Source organism: Melanerpes formicivorus, unplaced genomic scaffold (genome assembly GCF_026170545.1).
Source record: "Melanerpes formicivorus ecotype bairdi unplaced genomic scaffold, bMelFor1.0.p_v2 SCAF_24, whole genome shotgun sequence".
Lineage (NCBI taxonomy): Eukaryota > Metazoa > Chordata > Aves > Piciformes > Picidae > Melanerpes > Melanerpes formicivorus.
Window position 1 is genome coordinate 9993132 of NW_027142376.1, and position 24142 is coordinate 10017273.

The following is a 24142-nucleotide window of genomic DNA, read 5'->3' on the forward strand; positions in this document are numbered from 1 at the left end:
TAAGACTGCTCCTGTCAGCTCACACTGAGGAAGCTGAGGAAGTGCAGATGTATTTACAGTGAATGATCAAATTGTGATGTTTCTTGGAGTGCCTTCATGAAAGGACATCACATTGTTACAAAGCAGAAATTACTTGGACACACTCTTTCTGTGCTGAGGGAAGAGAACAAATTCTTCCCTCCACCTACAGTTTTTCTTATCGTTCATGGAAAAAGTCTTGAAAGTGCCTAAAAAACAAATCCAATGTCATTAACATGACAAAGCATTCAGTAGTTTGCACCAAATAGGCTGGATGTTAGGAAGCAGTTCTATACAGAGAGAGTGATTGCCTGGGCTGCCTGGGGAGGTGGCGGAGTCGCCATCATTGGAGGTGTTCAGGAGGAGACTTGATGGGGTGCTTGGTGCCATGGGTTAGTTGTTTAGGTGGGTTGGATTGGTTGATGGGTTGGACACGATGATGTTGAAGGTCTCTTCCAACCTGGTTTATTCTATTCTATGTAAATACTACTTTTTGAAGTATCAGAGGACAACTGGGAAAAATAGAAGTGCCTTTTTTCCTTCATTTTTTTACCTATCTTGGGAGTGTGAGGTGTGATGCCAGGGGCAGGGATGAGGAGGGAGGGGTTCTCACTTAGTCCCCGGATAGAGAGAGCCTGTCAAAGAGGTCAGTAGATAATTGTGATCTGTTTTTCTGTACAACCACTGGCCTTCTAAAGGAATGCATTGTGTTTAAATACTAAGCCTGGGAATGTTCTCACATGTTCAGATATTGAACTAAAAATAACAGCTTGGGTCTGCTTGTTGTTTTTTTCTTTTCAAGGATAAACAGAGAAATGAGGAAGAAGATTTGAGTAAACGGCAAGAAAAAGAAGCATTAATTGAGGAGCTGGAAGCAAAACTTGGGGAAGAAGAAAAAAATTCATTTCAGCTTCAGGAAAAATTAGCAGATGCTGCTAAATCAGTTGAAGAGTTGCAAGAACAGATTTCACTGAAGGACCAGGAGATAAGCAACGTGAGAGCTGAGCTTGCCACCTACAAGCAGAAGGAAAGACAATGTTCTGAAGAAATCAAGCAGCTGATGGGGACAGTGGAAGAGCTGCAGAAAAGGTGTTATAAAGACAGCCAGGCTGAAGCTGACATCATGCAAAGGATGGAGCTGGAAACACAAAGGAGACTGGCACAGCTTCAGGCTGAACTGGATGAAGTGCATGGGCAGCAGATTGTGCAAATGAAGCAAGAATTAATTAAGCAACATGCCCTGGAAATAGAGCGGCGTCTCTCGCAGCAGAAAGCCGCACTGGAGACAGCTTCCAGTCTGTGTTTGAACGAGAGTGTCAATAAAGACCAAATGCATTCCATGAGCATCAAAATTGCTGAACTGAGTGCGAAATTGCAAGGTGCTGATAACGAAAGGGAGCAAATAAAGCAAGAGCTGGCACAGCAGATGGAAGCCATTTCGGCAGAGAAGTCTCTTCAGCAAACCAGGATCGAAGAGCTTTTGCGAGAACTGGAATTTTCAAGAGAGCAGGTTCAGAGAGCCAAGCAAACCATAGTGGATATGGAATGTAGATTAAATGAAGCTGAGAAATTCCAGTTGGTGATTGAGGATTTGAAAACTCAGCTGGCCAGTGCCTCTGAAGGTAAGAAGGAATTGGAACTAAAACACGAGGCAGAAGTCACAAATTACAAAATAAAACTGGAAATGCTAGAAAGGGAGAAGGATGCCGTGTTGGACAGGATGGCAGAATCTCAAGAAGCGGAATTAGAGAGACTGAGAACAAAGCTTCTCTTTAGTCATGAAGAGGAACTTTCCAGACTTAAAGATGACTTGCAAAAAGAGCACATGGTGAGCATGGAAAGCCTTAAGGAGAACTTGAGTATGCACCATAAACAGCAGTTAGATGAGGTGCAAAACGAAATGAGCCAAAAGATAGAAGCCATGCGAAACGAAAGGGACAACTTGATCACAAAGCAAAATCAGCTGATACTGGAGATTTCCAGCCTCCAAGAGTCACAGCAGTCTATTGTGAATTCCAAATCTGAAGAAATGACACTTCAAATCCATGAGCTGCAGAAGGAGCTCGAAGTGCTTAGGCAAGAGGAAAAAGAGAAAGGTACTCTGGAACAGGAGATTCAAGAGCTGCAGCTTAAAACTGAGTCGATGCAGGAACAAATGAAGGAGAGGGAAGATAGCCTTCAGAGAAAGTGTTCAGAACTTGAAACGCTGAATAACCTTCTGAAGGGGGAAAACACAGCTCTGGAAGAGAAATTGAAAAGTGTGTTGGTGAGCTCTGAAGAAAACATCATTTTGAACAGCAAGGTTAGCTCTGAAACAGAGAGCCTGGCCTTGCAAAAAAGGATAGAAAAGCTGTTGGCTGAAAATGAGCAACTTAAGAAGCAAAATAGTCAGCTCCAGGAGGACACTGAAAGGCAGAGGAGTGCCTTTGTTTGTACTGAGAGAAAACTTGAAACTAATTATCAGGAGCTGCAGAAAGAATGTGCAAGGCTTCTGAAGGCAAAGTCGGAGTTAGAAGAGGACAAGAATAAGCAGGAGGCCGAATATAAAAGCAAACTTGAAGCTTTGAATGAAAAGCTTCACCACTTACAAAGCAGCAGACCAGTTTTACTTCAAACTAAAGCTTTTGATTCTGAAGGAAGTAAAGAAATGAAGGTGCCCAGGGCAGACACATTTGAGGCTGGAGAAGTCATTGAGAAAGATGCAACAGAACTGATGGAGAAGCTTGAGGCTACCCAGCGTGAGAAACTGAAATTATCCCTGAGACTTTCCGATCTCTCTGAGCAGCTGAAGTCAAAGCACAGTGAGATTGGTCATTTAAATGAAAAAGTGAAATCCTTACAAAATGAGAAAGAAGAAGTTCTAGCAAAATGTAAAGAACTAGAAGTCATAGTTAGCCATGCTCAGAGGGGAAACAGGAGTGGAACTAAACCCAGGACAAAATCCTCTAAAGGAAAAATTCTGAAGACTGCTCCTCCAGCCTCTGAGAGCAGAAATAAAACCCTCAGGCCAAGCAATGGAGTTGATGAAGGAATACATGGAAGAGGAAATCTAAGTTCAGGCAAAGACACCAGTCATGAGGTAACAAAAAGGAAGGAGGTTCAGCAGATGCAGCAGTCTCTTGTAGAACATTTGCATGGGATGGCAGACAGGCTGGCAGATGAAACATCAAGAGCCATTACGCAGCATGAAGATCATCAACTTCAGCAGCAAGTGGACGCATTGAAATCAGAACAGGTAGGTTGCACAATGCAGTCTAGAAAATAGTTTAGCTATGGAAATCTGGAGCAGATTGCACTTGGAAATTTGCATCAAATATTTCCTGTGAGCTGCTTTGAAGTACAGATGTTTAGTCATATTTGTAGCAGCATGGCCAATGGCTACAGCTACAGGCCGTGGAAATGAATGGGTTTTAGGGTGCCCCCTGATAGGACGAGGAACAACAGATATGAGCTGGAACACAGGAAGATCTACCTCAATGTGAGGAGAAACTCCTTTACTGTGAGGGTGACAGAGCCCTGGACCAGGCTGCCTAGAGAGGCTGTGGAGCCTCCTTTTCTGCAGGCTGTCAAAACCCATCTGGATGTGTTCCTGTGTGGCCTGCCATGGGTGACCCTGCTTTGGCAGGGGGGTTGGACTGGATGACCTCTAGAAGTCCCTTTTCCCCCTACCATTGTGTGATTCTGGCCTACCTGTGCGTGTTCCATTCCACACGTGATTCTTGTCAGAAATTTGCAAGGCCAGGCCATGGTTTTCTCATGTCTCACTCTGGGAAATGTCTCCTTCCATTCCAAGACTGACCTGCAGCTGCAGATGGAAGCGCAGCGCATTTGCCTGTCTCTGGTGCATTCAGCTCACATAGAGCAGGTTCGTGAGGACCTGAAGGCAGAAAAGGAGAGTGCCCTTTGCAGCCTGAAAGAGGAGCTGGTACGGAGCCACCTGCAAGAGATGAACGACCTGCAAAACATGCATCAGCTGGAGCTCCAGAGCTTGAAAACTCGGCAAGCAGGTATCTGGATCAAAGCGGTGGGGGTGAAGCTCAGCATCTTGAAAAGAAAAGCACAAGGCTTTGCAGCTGGGCAAGAAACTGTTTGTGTATGTTGTCTCGGTCCAGAGAGGGAAAGAGACTCAGTTCTTTCGAATATTCCTGTGTTATGAAATTAGAGGCACAAACGAGGCCAAAATAGCAACAGCTAGACTATTTATTACACAAATAAAGTGGATGGAGCAGAAGGAGGGAGAGAGAAGAGGGAGAGAGAAGAGGAAAGGAATTATATTACCACACCCCTCACCCCCCCAAGACAGTTTGAGTCTGTAGAGGAAGGGTGCTGCAGCTTTGGCTGTAGAGGGGATGTTGGGTCTGTAGAGGAAGGGTGCTGCAGCTTTGGCTGTAGAGGGGATGTTGGGTCTGTAGAGGAAGGGTGCTGCAGCTTTGGCTGTAGAGGGGATGTTGGGTCTGTAGAGGAAGGGTGCTGCAGCTTTGGCTGTAGAGGGAATGTTGGGTCTGTAGAGGAAGGGTGCTGCAGCTTTGGCTGTAGAGGAGATGTTGGGTCTGTAGAGGAAGGGTGCTGCAGCTTTGGCTGTAGAGGAGAGGTCATTACTGTCCACTGAGCAGCGTCTTCAGCTCCATGAGTTGTAGCAGGTGAAACTTAGGACATGGAGAGAGGATTCCTCTTGGTCTGCTTCTTCCAGGCTACATGGTGATGTCTCTGTCATTTTTTCTGTCCTGGTATTCTCTCCATTTTTCTTCAGAGCAGCATTGCCCTGGGTTTTTCCTTCTCTTCTGTTTTCCTTCTCAGCGGCATTGTCCAGATCTTTCCCTTCTCTGTTTTCCTTCTCTTGTGTTTTCCTTCCTCTGAGCCAGTAGTTGCTCAGATCTTTTATGCAGTTTTAGGTATGTATATTCCATATTGATAGCAGTGGCTTCTGTCCATTATTTCCAGGGCAGCTGCAGTCTGGTGAGCAATTTTACTTATGCACCTTCCGGAGTCGTTATCCAGTGACAACTGCCCAATAAACATCAGCTGTTGTCTGGGCAAGCAGCAAAGGTGATTTTATCTTTGTTGAGTCACATAGAGAGAGACAAGATTTAGTCTCTCACATAGGTGTTGGCTGCTAGGTTGGACTTGATGATCTCTGAGGTCTTTTCCAGCCTTATTGATTCTATGACTTGAAGATCTCAAAGGTCTTTTCCAACCTGGTTAATTCTCTATTCTGTACTTTCTCCTTGTAAGTGTGCTGGGGTAGTCAAATTTTGTACCCATTACAAGTAGTCTATTATTCAGAGTACTTAGGGGGAAAAAAGTAAAAATATTAAAAAAAAATGTAGAAAAAGTACTGATTATATAAAAAAGAAGAAATAATAACATGCTGAAGAGAAGGAATAGTATTATAAGAAAGGAATAGTGAGCATTATGGTTTCTGGTAGTATTGGGTCAGTTCACTGTGAGGAGCTGTTGAAGAGATTCACTTATATTTCTTACTGAAAGAGTAAGCAAATGCATCAGCAAAGTGTTTTGGGGCTTGTGTCATTCTCTTTTCTTTCAGTTTTTGCTCTGGATCCCAGCCCACGTTAAGTTTCTTTACTGCTACTTTTTGCCTCTCAGCTTTTGTGTTGCTGTGCTGGTTTCCCCTTCCTACTTTGTCTGTCATCCCAGGGTTCACCCTCTGGTAATTTTTTGGCGTGTTCTTTGCCTTCCATAGTGTTCTTGTAGAGTTTGATCTTTCCAGAGTTCACTAATGCACATTTCTCATCGCTTTCAGTTCTTGAAGATCCAGTTCTGCTATGATAAGTGAATCTGGGATTGAACAGGAAAGAGGATTTTGGCATAGTTTTTGTTTTTTTCCTCTGACTCTATTGGTAGGACAGTGAGTGATGGTTTTAAACTAAAGAGGAAGATGTAGACTGGGTACTAAGAATACTTTATTTACAGTGGGAGTAGTGAAACACTGGCTCAGGCAGCCCAGGGAAGTTGTGCAAGCTCAAAACATTCCAGGTCAGATTGGATGGGTCTCTGAGCAACCTGATCTAGTTGAAGATGTCCCTGCTCTGCAGGGATGTGGTACTGGGTGATGAGAGGGAATGGATTGGAGCTTGAGGAGGGGAGATTTAAACTGGAGATTAGGAAGAAATTCTTGACAGTGAGGGTGGGGAGACACTGTAACTGAGGTTCTGGATGCCCCCTCCCTGGAGGTGTTCAAGGCCAGATTCGATGGGGCCTTGAGCAGCCTGGTCTAGTGGGAGGTGTGAGATTGGGAGTAGATGATCGTGAAGGTCTCTTCCAACCCAAACTGCGCTATGATTCCATGCCTTTCTAAGAACTGAAGGGGCAACCTCACTGAGACAGGAGATCAGGATTTTGAGCAGTTGCTGTGTATGTGTGCTAAAAGATCATCTTGATGGTCTGTGTTACAGATGATGGAGTCAAGTCTACACAAAGACTTATAGAAAAGCTGAATGAAGCTGTCACTGAGGAATGTTCTAGGCTTGCTCAGGTAAGGGGTAACAAGAAGCCTTTCTTCAAATGGAAATGTTGGGAACCAAACAATGAAGTTGTTCTATTTTTCTGCTTTATTTTTAACATTTTTGCATGGATCTCTAAATAGAGACTGACAAAGTTCATCTCCAAAATGCCATTGCATAAGTTTGAGTATTTTTGTTTCCTAAACTGTTCCATGTCCTTGTGAGAAACGTCACCTGTCTTGTATCTGGTCTTGATCTTCTGTCTAGTGTTTCTCTTCTATCTATTAGTTCAGAAGTATTTGTTTCTTTTCTGTATGCATCTGGCTCTAAGTTTTTGATTTAACAGTGGTCTGATGTCACACATACCAATGTATGGGCACACAGGACATCACTCTCATATCTGCATTAAGATAGTAATTTCTTTCTTAGCTTCAGCTTATCTTTATCAGTGATCTGGAAGAGTAGTTTGAATGCTCCCTCAGTAATTCTGCAGGTGACTCCAAGCTGGGAGGCAGTGTTGGTCTGCTGGAGGGCAGGAGGGCTCTGCAGAGGGAGCTGGACAGGCTGGATCCATGGGCTGAAGCCAGTGGAATGAGATTCAACAAGGCCAGGTGCTGGGTCCTTCACCTGGGTCACAACAACCCCGTGCAAATGGTCTATGCCACCTTTTCCACTCTCAGAATACTGTTTTCCTTGCCCCATTCTTCATGTTTCCTTTATGAATTGGGATTGCTAAGTTAATAATAAACAATTCTTTCTTTATCTTTTTCCTTTGTTTCATCTGTTGTGCAGGTTTTATGTGACAATCAGAACGAATACTCTTCTGTTGCTGTAGAAGTTGGCAACAGGGAACAGGGTGTTCTCCATAGACCTGCTGCCCTGGAAGAAAAGCTGGGCATAGAATTACAGATACACAGAGGCCAAGCTCCAGGTAATGCCACTGTACCATCATGCTGGTCAAAACAAAACACTGATTTAAAGTATTTCAGCCATCAGTTGTTCAGGTGCTAATTAATGTGCCCAGATAGCTGCTTTAGAGATTTCCTCACTCTTCTGAACCACATTTGGTTTTTCTTAGGAGCATTTTCTTGCGCTGTTTTCATTCTAGTGGAAACTGATGAAGAAAGTGGTTTGCTTGTTGCTTTTCCTCCTCTTTGTGAAGAGGCTAGCAGCTGTACCAAGAGTATCAGCTCTATCAGATTTTATGAAAATGCATCCCAGAATGGGTTGGGGCCTCACTCATCTCAGTAATTTGTAATGTTTGTCAGTGGAGAGCTTGTGCACAAGGGGCTGCACTCAGACTGATGGTGAAATGTTTAATGTTTTTAAGATTTAGCAGGGCAAGAACACATGGGTGCACTTCTCCACAAGATAATGGAAGAGTACAGCAGGCTAAAAGCACTTCAGACACAGCTGGTGAAGGACTGTAAACAGGTAAATGGAAGAAATTCTTCACCATGAGGGTGGTGAGACACTGGAACAGGTTGCCCAGGGAGGCGGTAGAAGCCCTATCTCTGGAGGTTTTTAAGGCCAGGCTGGATGGGGCTTTGAGTAACCTGATCTAGTGTGAGGTGTCCCTGCCCATGGCAGGGAGGTTGGAACTAGGTGATCTTTGAAGTCTTTTCCAACCCTAACAATTCTATGATTTGGATTTCTTCTGTTGCATGAATTCCCTCTGGCTGAGCAAGGAGCGTGTTTGAGATTGTGTTTATGTGTCCTGGTTGAGTGGCAGAACAAGGCAATGATTTGAGGTCATGCAGACTGTAAAGTGAGACACCCTCTTAGACTGATTACACTCTGATGCATTGGCCACCAACCTTTTCTCACACATTTGTAGTGACACAATACTTTTTGCATTATTGCTAGACAAATTGTTGTCATTTGTGTTTACTTGATTATTTTTTAGATCAAAGGACCATGTCTGTCTTCTTCAGAAAGAAGGGAAGAGGAGGAATCTCTCCATCTGGAAACCAGACCCCCTTCACAGGGTCCAATGGGTAAAAAAGGGGCACGTGGCTTTGTAAATGGTTGTGTGTTGAGGAAAGAGAGAGCAATGACTTCAGACCTCAGCTGATTCATAGCTTGCCACTACTTGAAGCACCTAAGATATTTTGAAGGAGTCACAACATGGTACCCTGATTTTCTGGAATCACTCAAATATTTCAGCATTCTGTTCTGTGAGACTGTTCTGGTTTAGTCTTCTCCAGTTTCATAGAATCACAGAATGGTAGAGTCAGAAGGGACCTCTGGAGGTCATCAAGTCCTGCCCTCTTATTAGAACAGGGTCACCTAGAGAAGGTCACATAGGAACATGCCCAGGTGGGTTTGGAATGTCTCCAAAGATGGAGACTCCACCACCTCTCTGAGCTGGCTGTTCCAGGGCTCCAGCACCCTTACATTACAGAAGTTCCTCTTCATGTTCAGATGAACTTCTGATGGTCCTGTTTGTGCCACTTACCCTTTGTCCTGTCCCTGAGCACCACAGAACAAAGCTTGCTCCCATCCTCCTGCCACCCACCCTTGAAGTATTGATCAGTGTTGATGAGATTCCCCCCTCAGGCTGCTCTTCTCCAGGCTAAACAGCCCCAGATCTTTCAGTCTTTCCCCATCCCAGAGATGTTCCAGGCCCCTCAGCAGCTTTGCAGCCCTTTGTTTCCCAGAGTCAAAGTTCTGTTACCCATATCAGATACAGGTGTGCAAAATGAGTAACAATTATTTGGGATGGAAAAGAAATTAATGCGATATCAGAAGAGATTTTTGGTGACAGTGGTTGCGGATACCTCAGGAGAGAGTTCATTGATGCTAATGCAATGTTTTCCCTTCCCTACACATAGACCCTAAGATTCAAGAATACTGCTCGAAGGAGATAGGGAACCTTAAAACACAACTTGAGGAACAACACGCTCAAGACCTGGAACACCTCCGGTCCTATTTCCAGCAGCAGCTGAAAGAAGTTGAAGCGAGGTACACTACAGAGATTGTCCATCTGCAGGCTAAGCTTCAGAGTGCTGGGAGATCCTCTGACCACCACCACAGGTATTCATCAGTTCTTTGATCATAGAATCACAGAATGGGTTGGGTTGGAAGGGAGCTTCAAGGTCATAAAGTTCCAACCCCTCTGCCATGGGCACCTCCCACTAGCCCAGATGGCTGCTCAAGGCCTCATCCAAGTGGGCCTTGAACACCTCCAGGGAGGGGGCATTCACAAGCTCCCTGGGCAACCTGTTCCAGTGTCTCCCCACCCTTGCTGTCAAGAATTTCTTCTCATCTCCAGTCTCAATCTCCAGTCTCAATCTCCCCTCTTCCAGCTCAAAGCCATTGCAACTCACCCCAGCCCTTGTCAAAAGTCCCTCCCCAGCTCTCCTGTAGCCCTTTCAGGTACTGGAAAGCTGCTCTAAGTTTTTCCCAGAGCCCTTTCCCCTTTTGTCTTACAGTTTTGTGCTCTGTACAAAAAACAGTGGTTCAGATAACATATAAAGCTCCGTGTTTTACTCACAACCCTTTTTCTCCTATGTTGTTTTGTTCCTTCAAGAGCTGTTGCTGCGAAGAAATGGCATAAATGTTGCATATGAAGCAGGGCAACACTGAGAATTTATTACACTTTTAGAATTAGTAAAGGAAATGAAATGGTGAGGTCTTTAGCAAAGCAGTTGATAAAGTGTGGTGCAGCTAGAGGAGCTGGTCTTTGGAAAGCACATGAGAGAGTCAAATTATTACATGGATGGTGTGGGCAAAGGTGCTTTCTGAAGAAAATGTGTACAGTTATTGATCTTTGAGTATAGAAGGTCTGAGTATATTCACAGTATCACAGTATCACTTAGGTTGGAAAGGACCTCGAGGATCATCAAGTCCAACCTATCAACACAGACCCCATGACTAGACCATGGCACCAAGTGCCACGTCCAATCTCCCCTTGAACCCCTCCAGGGTCGATGACTCAACCACCTCCCTGGGCAACCCGTTCCAATGATGAATGACTCGCTCGGTGAAGAACTTCCTCCTCACCTCGAGTCTAAACCTCCCCTGGCGCAGCTTGAGACTGTGTCCCCTTGTTCTGGTGCTGGTTGCCTGGGAGAAGAGGCCAACCCCTTCCTGGCTACAACCACCTTTCAGGTAGTTGTAGAGGGCAATGAGGTCACCCCTGAGCCTCCTCTTATTCAGGCTAAACAATCCCAGCTCCCTCAGCCTCTCCTCACAGGGCTTGTGTTCAAGGCCTCTCACCTCTCACTTGTTGCCCTTCTCTGGACACGCTCAAGTGTTTCGATGTCCTTCTTAAACTGAGGGGCCCAGAACTGGACACAGTACTGGAGATGCGGCCTAACCAAAGCAGAGTACAGGGGCACTATGACCTCCCTGCTCCTGCTGGCCACACTATTCCTAATGCAGGCCAGGATGCTATTGGCCCTCCTGGCCACCTGGGCACACTGTTGGCTCATATTCAGGTGGCTGTCGATCAGCACCCCCAGGTCCCTCTCTGTTTGGGAGCTCTCCAGCCACTCATACCCCAGCCTGTATCTGTGCATGGGATTGCCGTGGCCAAAGTGCAGCACTCGGCACTTGGACTTGTTGAATGCCATCCCACTGGACTCTGCCCATCTGTCCAGTCGGTTGAGGTCCCTCTGCAGAGCCTTTCTACCCTCTAACTGACTAACATCTGCCCCTAACTTTGTGTCATCTGCAAACTTGCTGATGACTGACTCTACCCCTTCATCCAGATCATCGATGAATATGTTGAAGAGGACAGGGCCCAGCACTGATCCCTGGGGGACATTCATGGAATGTATATTTGAATGGAGAAAAAGTCTATATTGCCACAGGGAGTTTTATTTGTCTTTATTTTCCCCCTTCTCTGCTTCTTTTTTACCTTTTTAGAGTATCCATGGATTCAGAAATAAAGCTGAAAGAAGTCCTCAGGAAAGTGAAGTGCCCTGAAAAACTTCAGCAAACACCAGAGGAAGCACTGGAGGTACGTGAGCCAGCTAGGAGATAACAGAGATATCTTCAGTGCCATTTGGTGGCTTTTGAACTTGGAGTGTGGGCTAATATTGGATAGGAATAATGACCACCAATTCTCCTCTTAATGCTGGGCCATACCATTACACAGCCCACATTAGGGGAAAGAGTTACAAATGTCACTGACTGAAAGCATCTCTGGAAATGAGGAGCAGTGGAAGTTGCTTTATTGATCCTGGGTTTGAATTCTTCATTTTAATTTTTTTCCTTGAAACAACATTTGGATGGGGCTACTTCTTCCTGAATTGGAAGAAAATCAGCCTTCAGAGTCCAGGATTTCCTCGAGTCTTTAAGCATTGTGACTTTTCTTTGATCCAGGCTGGGAGGGGAATGGCTGGAGAGCAAAGCTGAGGAGAAAGGGCTTGGGGGTGCTGGGTGAGGAGCAGCTCACCATGAGCCAGGAATGTGAGCTGGCAGCCCAGAAACCAACCCTGTGCCAGGCTGCATCCAAAGCAGCATGGGCAGCAGGAGCAGGGAGGGGATTCTGCCCCTCTGGTCTGCTGAGACCCCACCTGGAGTCCTGTGTCCAGCTCTGGAGACCCCAACACAGGATGGATACGGAACTGATAGCGCAGGTCAAGAGGACGCCACCAATATGACCAGGGGGCTGAAGAATTTCTGTTGTGGGAACAGGCTGAGAGTTGGGACTGTTCAGCCTGGAGAAGAGAAGGTTCTGTGGAGACCTTAGAACAGACTTCCAGGAAGGGGGCTGCAGGAGAGCTGGAGAAATACCTTTGACAAAGGCATGGAGTGACAGGATGAGGGGTGATGGTTTCAGACTAGAAGAAGTCAGATTGAGATGAGCCATGAGGAAGCAATTCTTGGCCATAAGGATGGTGAGGCACTAGAACAGGCTGCCCAGGGTAGTTGTGGGGGTTCCAAGCCTGGAAGTGTTCAAAGGCAGGCTGGATAGAGCCTTGAGCAACCTGGTCTAGCCCCTCTAGGCATGGATGCTGGAACTAGATGATCAGGAAGGTTCCTTCCAATCCAAACAATTCCATGGTTCTGTCAATGTGCAATTTAAGTGACATTGTGGTACTTTTGAAGTGTAAATGCAATGGTTTTGGAGAAATTTTGAAGAAGTGATCCCAAAGAAATCAAATGCATATGGACAAGACCCTGGAGTTCCCCCCACCCTGCTACTTTACTTTGAATAAAAGTGATGTTGGTTTGTTCTGTGATCCTGTATGTTCTCATCTGTTTTCTCTGTATTGGACAACTTAAATGGTGCTGGAAGAAGAGGTGTTGAAACTCAGATTTTGATTTTGAAGCAGAACCAAGGCAAAGGATTTTACCCCCTTCTGTCCTGTGGGACAAAATGATGTGGTTTGCATGCAGTGGAGATAGTCTAACTGAGAAAGATACCTGTCAGAATGAATCTGTTAATGACATGAAAGCACAGCTACTTGGGCTGAGATTTTCTGTGTTTCTTACAGCTTGGTGGTGAAATGGAAATGCAGAAGGATCTGGATGTTGTTCAGCTGCTGGAAAAACAATACCAAGAAAGATTAGAAGAAGAAATAGCAAAGGTATTGTGTTTAATTTGTTACTCTAAAATACGTTTTCATGCTGTAGTTTTCATTTCTCATTTCTGACACTTCAGAGGGTTGCAGTGGTAGTGTTTTGCTTTGCAGCTTCAAACAAAGTAGACAACAAGCAACCATACTTGACACAAGAATTTATGTAGAAACTGGAGGCTTAGAGAGTGCAGTTCTTGCTGCTTTGGGTTCCAAAGCTGATCAGCTGAACAAATGTCACACTATTTTCTGGCCGTATTTAATCATGTATTTTCACCAAGGCCAAGTGCTGGGCCCTCTACTTGGGGCACAACAACCCAATGAAGGCTACAGGATTGGGGCAGAGTGGCTGCAAACTGCACAGCAGAGAAAGTGCTGGGTGACAGCAGCTGAAAATGAGCCAGGGTGTGCCCAGGTGGCCAAGAAGCCCACCAGCAGCCTGGCCTGGATCAGCAATGGTGTGGCCAGTGGGAGCATGGCAGGGAGAGAGGCCCTGGGCACACTTTGAGAACTGGCTTCAGACATTGAGATGCTGGACCAGGTCCAGAGAAGGGCAAGGAAGATGGGGCTGGTGAGGAGCAGCTAAGGGACCTGGGGCTGTTTAGTCTGGCTGAAGGGAGACCTCATTGCTCTCTACAGCTTCTTGCAAGGAGGCTGGAGCCAGGTGGGGGTTGGTCTCTTCTGTCTCGGAGCAAGTGGAAGTGGCCTCAAGTTGCACCAGGGAAGGTTTAGGTTGGGCATGAGAAGAAAATTCTTAACTGAAATGGTACTCAAAGCCTGGCACAGGCTTCCCAGGGAGGTGGCTGAACGCTCATCCCTGGAGGTGTTTCCCAGAGGCAGACATATGGTGCTGAGTGCTATGGTTTAGCCCCAGCCTTGGCAGAGTTAGAGAATGGCTGGACTGGATAATCTGAAAGGGCTTTTCCAACCCACACCATTCAGTGATTCTATGAAACCCAGCATCTCTGTATTTTAAGATGTGGCTGTTGATCAGATGGACAAGATGTCTCTGCCCTTTGCCTTCCTGTCTTCCTCTGCAAGAATAAATGTAAGCACTCAAAGTTCAGAACTGTGATTCTGTTTCTGGTGGTCAGGAGTGAGATCTCTTCAGTGACCAGTGATGCTGTGGAGCATGAACTAACACTGACTTCTGTGTGTTCAGGTGATTGTGTCCATGAGTGTAGCATTTGCCAAGCAGACTGAAGCGTCAAGAATTGCTGGGCAGAAGGAAGAAGCAGCACAAAGAGAGACTGGACATCAGCAAGGAATGTGTGTTGAAACTGGAAAGCAGTGTAGCAGTGAAGAGGTTGAGAGCCCTCTGAGAACATCAACAGAAAAAGGCAATGAGCAAGAAGAGCTAAAATCACTCTGCAAGGAGCTCAGTGAAGAGTCTGGTGAGATCAGCTCACTTGGAGACCAGCCTCGTTCTAACAGCAAGCTTGATTTGGTGTTAGGACAGGCCTCAAGTGAATCAGTGGTTTCTGAAGACCTTTTTTCCCTTGTCAAAGGGCTTCCAGTGGAAGAGACACCGGTGAGTGTTAAAAAAACCCTCCAAACTAGTGGTGTGAAACACTACATCTCAGCCTTTCCAGTGTATTCACAGTTCATTTCAAGGAGAAAACTGCAAAGAAAAAAACTAAGATGAAAATTCCACTTAAAGATTTCCCTTTCCCTTCCAAACCAGTGACAACTTCAGACCTGAATTATCTGTGCTGCTTTGCTGTGTTCTGCCTGACTATTGCAGCATTATGCTGTGCTGTGAGGAAAGGAGTATGGCTACCTCACAACCATTCCATGTCATGGATAAAGCTGTATTGCAGGCAAGAAATTGGATAAGGACTTCTTGTAAGCTAGGTTATATTCTGATGGTTATACAAGGAATAGATTCAGAGTAGCAGTTACAAACTTTGAGTCCTCAGTGATAAAGGAACTGAGGCTGGTGAGACACTGGAACAGGTTGCCCAAGGATGTGGTATAAGCCCCATCCCTGGAGGTTTTTCAGGCCAGGCTGGATGTGGCTCTGAGCAACATGATTTAATGTGAGTCACCCCTGCCCATGGCAGGGGGGTTGGAACTAGATGGTCCTTGAGGTCCCTTCTGACCCTGACAAATCTGTGATTCTAAGTAAGATGTAAAAGACACCTTTAACATTTCACAGGCTTGGAGCAAAGGTAAGGTGAGTAAATATGGTAATAAACAGCCAAAATTGTGACTGCACAATTTCATCCTAAAATAAATTTATGTTAAATTACATTTGGTGTTGGCTGAAGCAAAAATTGGCCATTCAGCCTGGAGAAGAGAAGGCTCCAGGGAGACCTTAGAGCAGCCTGTCAGTACCTGAAGGGGCTACAAGAGAGCTGGGGAGGGACTTTTGACAAGGACTGGGAGTGACAGGATGAGGGGAAATGGCTTTGATCTGGAAGATAGGAGATTGAGACTGGAGATGAGGAAGAAATTCTTGACAGCGAGGGTGGGGAGACACTGGAACAGGTTGCCCAGGGAGCTTGTGAATGCCCCCTCCCTGGAGGTGTTCAAGGCCCAGTTGGATGAGGCCTTGAGCAGTCATTTGGGCTAGTGTGAGGTGTCCCTGCCCATGGCAGGGGGGTTGGAACTGGATGATCTTGAAGGTCCCTTCCAACTCAACCCATTCTGTGAATCTGTGATATGATTCTAATTCTAAGCCTGGACCTTCCGGAGAGCAGGCGACAAGGCCATGCTTTGGTGCTGCCTGCGTTAGTTTGTGAAAGGATCTTCTGAAATGGTTTTCAATATGTCCCAGAAATTGTCATGGAACATCAAATGCTAAAATCCTTCTGATATTCCAGCATTGTGAGGCTCCTGCACCAGACACAGAAGCATCAAGTCAGCTGTTGTTGTATGAGGAGCGTTTGGAGGACATGAGACAGGAGCTGGTACGGCAGTATCAGGAACATCAGCAGGCAACAGAGCTGCTGAGACAAGGACACATGCAGCAAATGGAAAGGCAGAAAGAAAATCAAGAGCAACTCCTGGCAGAGCTGGAAAATCTTAAAGTGCAATTAGCTGAGGTAATCTGGGGGTTGACCCAATGTGTTCACAGGTGTTGAAAAGGGACATCAGCAGGCAGATGGATATTTATTTGTACTTTATCTCTAAATATGTTGAGAGACACAGACACATTCAGTGTGCATGCACACAGCCCTGTGGGCACACATCTCCATTGGAGTCAACAAGGCCAAGTGCTGGGTTCTGCACTTGGGCCACAACAACCCCATGAGGGCTCCAGAGCTTGGGGCAGAGTGGCAGCACAGAAAGGCCTGGGGGTACCATTTGACAGCTGGCTGAAGATGACCCAGGGCATGCCCAGGTCACCAGGAAGGCCACCAGCAGCCTGGCCTGGATCAGCAAGAGTAGGGAAGGGGTTTTCCCCCCAGACTCACCACTGGTGAGGCCACACCTTGAGTGCTGGGTTCAGTTTTGGAGCTGTCACTCCAAGAAGGACATTGAAGGGCTGGAGCAGGTCCAGAGAAGGGCAAGGAAGCTGGGCAAGGAAGGTCTGGAGAGCAGGGCTGGTGAGGAGCAGCTGAGGGAGCTGGGTGGGAGGGTGTGGAGAAGAGGAGGCTGAGGACAGACCTTATTGCTCGCTACAGCTCCCTGAGAAGAGGCTGGAGCTTGGTGGAAGCTTTCTCCCTAGGAACAAGTGATAGGAGGAAAGCAAATCGCCTCAATTTGCACCAGGGGAGGTTTAGGTGGGAGATGAGGAGAAAATCCTTAACTGAAAGGGTTCTCAAAGCCTGGCCCAGGCTGCCCAGGGAGGTGGCTGAGTGTCCATCCCTGGGAGGTGTTTCCCAGAGGCAGCGATGTGGTGCTGAGAGCCATGGTTTAGTCCCAGCCGTGTTAGATGTAGAGAGCGGTTGGGCTGGATGAGCTTGAAGGGCTTTTCTAGCCAAAACCATTCTGTGGTCCTTTGAAATTTTATGAACATCTTAAAGATAGTGTAAGATACCAGAAGTATTTATTAGCTGTACTCCGTTCTAGAAAGCATTCAGTGTCTTTGTGAGCGTTTCAAGGAGTGAGCTGGAATTCCGTTGTGCGGAACGCGTATGAGATCAGAAGTGACACGGCTCACTAAGGCTCAGGAGGCTTAAAACATTGTGTGTCCCTCTGAACCACTTCTTTCCCAGCGTGTCTCAATGGAGAATGACAGCCTGGTTGCAGAGAGAGAGAGAATGCTTTTGGAAGAACTGGAATCATTGAAGCAGCATCCTGCACCTGGAAGAGAGAGGCTGCTGTGTGAGCTACGGAACAACAGCACGCAAACAGAGGTAAAGGTGGACTTTGACTTTCCTGGCAGCTGTGGCATGTGAAACCAGTAGGATTCCTGTTTGCTGATAACTCTTTCTATGTGATGTATTTTCCTGGAAAGATGTTGGGCACTGCTTGGGCAGAGCAGGTTTAGGAATCAAAAGGTGGTACTGGCAGGCAGTTTTTAACTTCAGGTAAGCAGAAGCCAGTTTATCAGCTTCTTATTACAGCTGTCTGCTCAGGTGAAGTCCCATTTTCATATTGCTATAGCAACAGCAGCAGAAAGCAAAAGGAGCGTTTAATGAGCGTAGCAAAGTTCTTTCTAATTGCCCTGCCCCGGACTTCCTGTTTTGCTTTTGCTTATGTTTTTCCTTCTTTTATCCACACAGGAGAAATATTTCTTGGTTTGTGATTTAGTGCAGAGCATGTGTTAGCCCAGCCACAGCTACTTCAGAGATTAGGGATCTCATATCCATGTTAGTCGTGGCATGACAGGATTTCTGTCCTTTCTGTCTTTTCTTCCTCTGCGAAATCTCACTCAGAATGAAAATGAAAGGCAGAGCGACGTGAGAGAGCAGATCTTTGAGCAGGAAGATGGAGGAAGGAAGCCTGAGGAGACACCTTCAGCTCTTCTTTCTAAAGAAAGGTGCTTACAACTGTTAAGAAAACGTGGTTTTTTTTAACAAAACCTTGAGAATCGTGTTCTTGTTGTGATTTATTAGTATTTATGAGCCTTGTTCTCCTGATGATAATGATTATTTTTGTTATTCTAGAGAAAAACATGACTGACTTGCACATTTTAGGTTGATTAAACAGTGTCTTTAACTTTTTTGAAGCCTACCAATGTCTTGGTGTAGAGGATGAGACAGATCTTGATCTCTTGGACATACAAAATCGTGTCCCTCATTTATGCTCCTTTATTTGCATACCCTTTGGATACAGCTTTAGGAAATCAGTTTATCTGAATGTTTGGCAATCCCTTTTGATTGTTCTCCAGCTCTTTTGACCTGTGTAGATGAACAATCTCTGTAATTGTAACGTGGAGGGAAAAGTGTCAGGATACCAGCCAGCGTAAACTTCTGTTTGCAAAGGAGAGCTAGATAAGGACACCAAGGTTAAAAGTACAAATGTAAATAAATAGTTTGGCTTTTTCCACCTTTGCTAAAAGACCTGACTTGCAACACCAACATGCTTTTAGCATTTCTGTATAATGGTGTGAAGTTCAATTTATAAAACAAAACAGAAATCTTGACCCAACTACAAATCTCTCCTGGTTGCAAGGGTGTGTAAGGGCTGAAAGCTACTTGGAAAGGGGAGAGAATCGAGGGACTGATGAGATCCTGTCCTGCAGGCATGTTTTTCAGAAGGCTAACGAGAAACTCATGAAGATACTTCTAGAAGTTGTGAAGACAACTGTGGCCATGGAGGAGACAATTGGTCGACACGTTCTTGGCTTGCTGGAGCGGTCTGGGAAGGTCCAGCCTGCCAAACCAGTTGGATGGGACACAGAGGCAGAGGAGTCAGTGACGCCCTGCGTCCGTGTGGGCTACGAGAAAGGTACTGCCTGCCTGGCTGCCTGCTTCAGATCAGCATTTGCAGGGGGTTGTGTGGTTAGATAACTGCCTTTTAAAGTTGTCATTTGAATGCCTCTGACATCTGTGCTTAAGTAACAAGATTTCAGGATTGTCTGGGTCACACCCCAAACCAGTTGTGACTCTCATCTAGGGGTCCTGTTGCAATGCCTGCCACATGGGAATGGGAAAGTGATTGAGAAGTAGAAAAAGAAATGTGTTCCTACTGAAGGAGGTGAAGAGAAGGAGAAGGAAACATAGCTCCATGGCAGTTTGCACCAACTTTACACCTCTTCTGTACATCTGGGGAATAGGAACTGGTGTCAGAGGATGTATCTCTAGTGTCACAGAGTCACAGAATGGTGGGGTTCAGCAGGTTCCATAGAGGTTGCTGGTGACTCTAGCCAGCTGGCATGGGACAGCCTGTATATATATATACTTGTGGACTTCCTTAGCCTCCTAAAGAGGGTGGTTGCATGTAAACAGTCTCTTGGAAACAGTTCCAGGAACTAACTACCAAGCCTTGCCTTGCCCATCTGCTGTTTAGAGGAGTGCTATTTGGCATAAGCCTAAAGGAGCATTTGAACATCATACTTAATTGTTTGCCAGTGTCTTAAGAATGCTCCCAGGCTGTATTCAGTTTCCTGGGGTTGTCCTGGGATGGTGCCCATCCATTTCTCTTTTGGGCAAAAGGTGCCTGTGGTACAGAAGCCATTGTAAGGATGTGTGGATTCCTCCTGGGTCTTAGGGGAGGCAAGGTGCTGTAACAGATAGTTCAAGCCCAATCATCTCCTTTTGGCTGGAGCTGGAGCTGCTGTGAATGGGAAAAGATATGGGTGTGAAAGTGCATTGCTAAGAAAGAACCTGCTACAAATGGTAAATCAAGATGGACTTTACCTCTTCCATGCAAAGTGTAGATTATTAAATATTACTGATGGCCCTCTGACTTCCAGTGTAGGTCACATTAAGCCTTGGGGCAAGTTGAGAAGGTTGTGTGACTTGTAGAGCACACTGACTTCTCTCAGCTGATTGCTCAGAAGGTGATCTGTGGTGAGATGTGTGCAGCTGCAGGCTCAAGGGCTGCATTTTTCAAGTTAAAAACACTTCTATGCCTATTCACTGCTGTTGTTTCATTAGAAAACCAAAACCAAAGATTTTTGTGTTCTGCACACTTCACTGGCTGTAACTTGAGGAAAATTATTTCTTGAAAACTCCACCTCCTGAGGCTTTGCCTTTTCCCTGGAATTCTAGATTGGATAACTAAGCTTCTGGCCTTAACTTTTCATATTGGGCTGGGATTAAAGCTGGGAGCATTTACTGCTACAACTGAAGGGATCATTCCTTCAGAATGAAGTACTCTTGCCCTGTAATTAAGGGTGGGAAAGACACAGCTTGCTTATATTAAAGCAGTTCAGACTAAGCATCTTCAGGCACTGGGGACCACTTTCCACACTCTCCTAGAGAAAAGGAGCACTGACCATGCTCACCTTCTCTGGAATCCTCAAGTAGTCTTAGATTTTATGCAAACTGCATTTTAATGAATCTTTCTTTGTTAAACTCAACAATTTATAGATATTCATAGAAGCATCCTAGAATGGTTTGGGTTGGAAGAGACCTTCAAGATCTTCTAGTTCCAACTCCCCTGCCACAGGCAGGGACACCTCCCACTAGACCAAGTTGCACAAGGCTCCATCAAACCTGGCCTTGAACACTTCCAGGCTTGGAGCCTCCACAGCTTCTCGGGGCAACCTGCCCCAGTGCCTCACCACCCTTATGGGCAAGAATTGCTTCCTCATGGCTCCTCTCAATCCAGCTTCTTCCAGTCTGAAGCCATCACCCCTCATCCTGTCACTTCAGGCTCTTGTCAAGGTGCCACTCCAGCTCTCCTGTAGCCCCTTTCAAATCCTGGAAGTCTGCTCTAAGGTGGCCCTGGAGCCTTCTCCAGGCTGAACAACCCCAATTCTCCCTGCCTGTCTTCATAGCAGAGGTTCTCCAGTGCTCTGATCATCTTGGTGGTTTCCACTGGGCCTGCTCCAACAGTTCCATGTCCTTCTTGTGTTAGGGGCTCCAGAGCTGGACACAGAACTGTAGGAGGGGTCTCAGCAGAGGAACATACCAGTAAATGATTTCTGAATGCAAAAAGGAGCACTGGAAAATTACGAAAGGAGGAGAAACCACAGGAAAGAAGCCACCTGGGCACACCCTGGCTCACCTTTGGCTACTGTCATCCAGCAGCCCCAGGTCTTTCTCTGCTGGGCAGTTCTCAGCCACTCTGCCCCAATCCTGGAGCCTTCATGGGTTTGTTGTCACCCAAGTGCAGGACCCAGCACTTGGCCTTGTCACAAATTCTTAATCAGCCTGAGTTAGAGAATGTGTAGACATTTATGTGGGACCTTGCCTGGGTTATTGACTAACACAGGGCTTTATTTCTGGCACAGTGAGCGAAGTTCAGATTTCAGTCGTAAAACATCGCACTGAAAGTGAGCAGCATCTGAGCAAAGCAATCAAGCACTCCAGGGAGGATTTACACCTGGAGATTTGGGCCACTTTCTTAAAGTTTAGTTGCCCATGGAATCTGACATGCTGAGATACACACTCTGTGGCAAAGAAATAAAGTCTCTGTACTTATAACTGGCCATTGTTTTCCTATTTGAGTTACTAACCCTCCAGCATGCATAGAATTATTACAGGGGTTTGTGTGTGTTTGATACTTCTTTTTTATCTTCTTATCTTGGAGTACAGTAAAGTTTCCATATGCTAGGCTATACTGCAGGTGACAGTTCTTGTACTTTCCTCATTTTTTGTACTTGTATTTCAGGTAGTGTGTTGGTTGGGGTTTTTTGGTTTGCTTTTGGGTGTTTTAGTTTGGTTGGTTCTTTGTCTTCCCTGAAATGTTTTTTCATATAGAACCATAGACTGGTTTGGGTTAGAAGGGACCTTCAAGATCATCTAGTTCTAATTCCCCTGCCACAGGCAGGGGCACCTTCTGCTAGACCAGGTTTCTCAAAGCCTCATCCAACCTGACCTTGAGCACCTTCAGGCTTGAAGCCTGCACAGCTGTTCTGGGCAACCTGTTTGAGTGCCTCAGCACCCTCATGGGCAAGAATGGCTCATCTCAATCTAGCTTCTTCCAGTTTGAAGTCATCACCCCTCATCCTGTCACTGCAAGCCCTTGTTAAAGTCCCTTTCCTGCTCTCCTGTAGCTCCCTTCCAATCCTGGAAGGCTGCTCTAAGGTCTCTGTAGCCTTCTCTTCTCCAGGCTGAATGGCTCCAATTCTCTCAGCCAGTCCCCATGACAGAGGTGCTCCAGCTTTCTGATCATCTTGGTGGCCTCCTCTGGACCTGCCCTATCAGTTCTGTAACTCTGCAGCTCTTAAGATGGGATTATTTTGTATTTCTCCAAATCAAATGGAAGCAAATTCCCAAAGGACTGACATAAGCAAAACAGGAATTTAGAATCTTGTCTTAGCTCATGGAGATCAAATTGTACAGTTTTGGTCAGTAGCAAGAAGTGATGACATCAGTGATACTGTTGATGCAACAGATACATTCTGAACCTGCCTAATAAAAGATTACACAGAATCATGATTGGAAAAGACCTTTGAGATCACCACGTCCAACTGTTGCCTGTCTTGAAAAGGCATCAGTGTTCTGAAGTTTCTGAAGACAGCCAGAAGTTCAGATGATTTTGCAACAGACTGCAGCTTTCTGCAGTGATTTTGTCTAATGTTCATCTCTGTCCATTTGCCATGCCCTCATCTTTGCACAGTTCAGCCCCACCTCTCAAGCAAATCATTTACTATAAAGCGTAAGGGTTGGAGGCCAGGCATTATGGGTTAAGACTGAGGAGGAGAAACAGAAGGTTTCATGATTTGTACTCCATCAAGAAAGGATTAGATTGTGCAATAACTAATGTGTCATTGTTTTATCTTGTTTATAGCTGTGCTACTGTACTGTGGGCTTTTATTTGGTGAGATCTCTGAAGCTAAGCAGGGTCTTACCTGGTCAGTACTTAAGATGGGTGGCCTCCAAAGAGCATCAGGTGCTGCAGTAAGTGTGTTGGTGGCTCAGTAGGGAACATGTTTTCCTTCAACTCAGTCTTCAACCAATACTTTGGCACAGCATTTGGAAACTCTTATGCTGCTGGATGTCCCATCTTGAATGAAGGTCCTTTCTACTCTGAGGATATTAAAGCTTCTGCATGACTATTGCCATTTTGAGACACCTAGAGCCAACCCACATTTGGGTGGTGAGAAATCAGAATGCTATTGACTTGGAAGAAAGAAAAAGAAACAAGTAAATTTGTTCATTTTGCAGCCTTCCTTACACTGCAGGGGGTGGAACATGAGGGTGTTATGGAGAAGCTTTTATGCTGCACAAACCCATTGCACATATTTGGTGTGCTGGCAGCCTCTGCTAGGGTGACTCCACTGCAGTGGGTTGTGACTGAAGTTCCAAAGTACAGAACTCAAAAGTGCTTTGAAATCCTGTGTAGATGAAAGGTGCCATGTGAATGTGGATTTTTATTCATCTGGTTATTTGTTCCATTCATGTGTACACTGTGCTTCTGGTTTTTTTCCCTCTGGAGTGTGCAAAGAGTTTGTGACATTATGTCTCCCACATCTAAAAGGAGATATGAAACAGCAGTGATAGAACCAGAAGGAAAAAAGCTGCTAGCTACATCTGCATTTGAGAAACTCTTAGCAGTGGCAAGCTAGAAGTAAACAGAGCAAAGCTTTGCTAAATTAAAATCACTGGAGGTGAGTGTTTTGGGTATGGGTTCTAGATACAGCTGTGTCCTTAATGAAATGAAGCTGATTAGCAGAATATTTGCAGGTGTAAAAGTATAGCTAGCAGACCAGGTGGGTAGTCAAATTGTAACTTGTTTAGAAAGCCCTAAAACCCAACCTGAAAAATAGGATCTGACTTTCTGGTTGGGTTCAAACAATGTCAACAAGAGGACTCCTCTATCCAGCATTATTTGGATGCCTGCTTAGGAGGCAAGAATAAGGAAGTAGTACCCAACAATGAGTACTAACTGCATTTTAAAAGGCAATTTGTAAAGCTGGGCTTGTTACCATTTAGTTTCAATTTCTGTAACTAAGCAAACTGTTCCAATTTAGCTGTCACAATCCGTGGAGTAACCAGGAACTTAACCCAGCTTTGTGACTCTATTGTTAATCAGGCATTGACTGCTCTAAACTCACCTAGTCATATGACTGCTTCCCAAAAACAAGGGGGTTTAAGGGAGAAGACTTGAAGCAAACTCAACATTTAA

The 24142-nt window shown here is 45.6% G+C and overlaps 1 protein-coding gene across 8 annotated transcripts in view; it reads left to right on the forward strand.

Annotated features, from left to right (window-relative positions):
- Nucleotides 1–24142, forward strand: part of AKAP9 (A-kinase anchoring protein 9) — a 110974-nt gene that overhangs the window by 33516 nt on the left and 53316 nt on the right. For all 8 annotated transcript variants that reach the window (XM_068152867.1, XM_068152872.1, XM_068152871.1 and 5 more), the window contains 14 exons: nt 821–3253; nt 3812–4025; nt 6432–6511; nt 7272–7410; nt 7810–7913; nt 8386–8476; nt 9314–9515; nt 11352–11445; nt 12929–13021; nt 14172–14540; nt 15835–16056; nt 17173–17313; nt 17836–17939; nt 18645–18850. In XM_068152867.1, the coding sequence (XP_068008968.1) occupies nt 821–3253; nt 3812–4025; nt 6432–6511; nt 7272–7410; nt 7810–7913; nt 8386–8476; nt 9314–9515; nt 11352–11445; nt 12929–13021; nt 14172–14540; nt 15835–16056; nt 17173–17313; nt 17836–17939; nt 18645–18850 (4492 nt within the window). The remainder of the gene's footprint in view (nt 1–820; nt 3254–3811; nt 4026–6431; nt 6512–7271; nt 7411–7809; nt 7914–8385; nt 8477–9313; nt 9516–11351; nt 11446–12928; nt 13022–14171; nt 14541–15834; nt 16057–17172; nt 17314–17835; nt 17940–18644; nt 18851–24142) is intronic.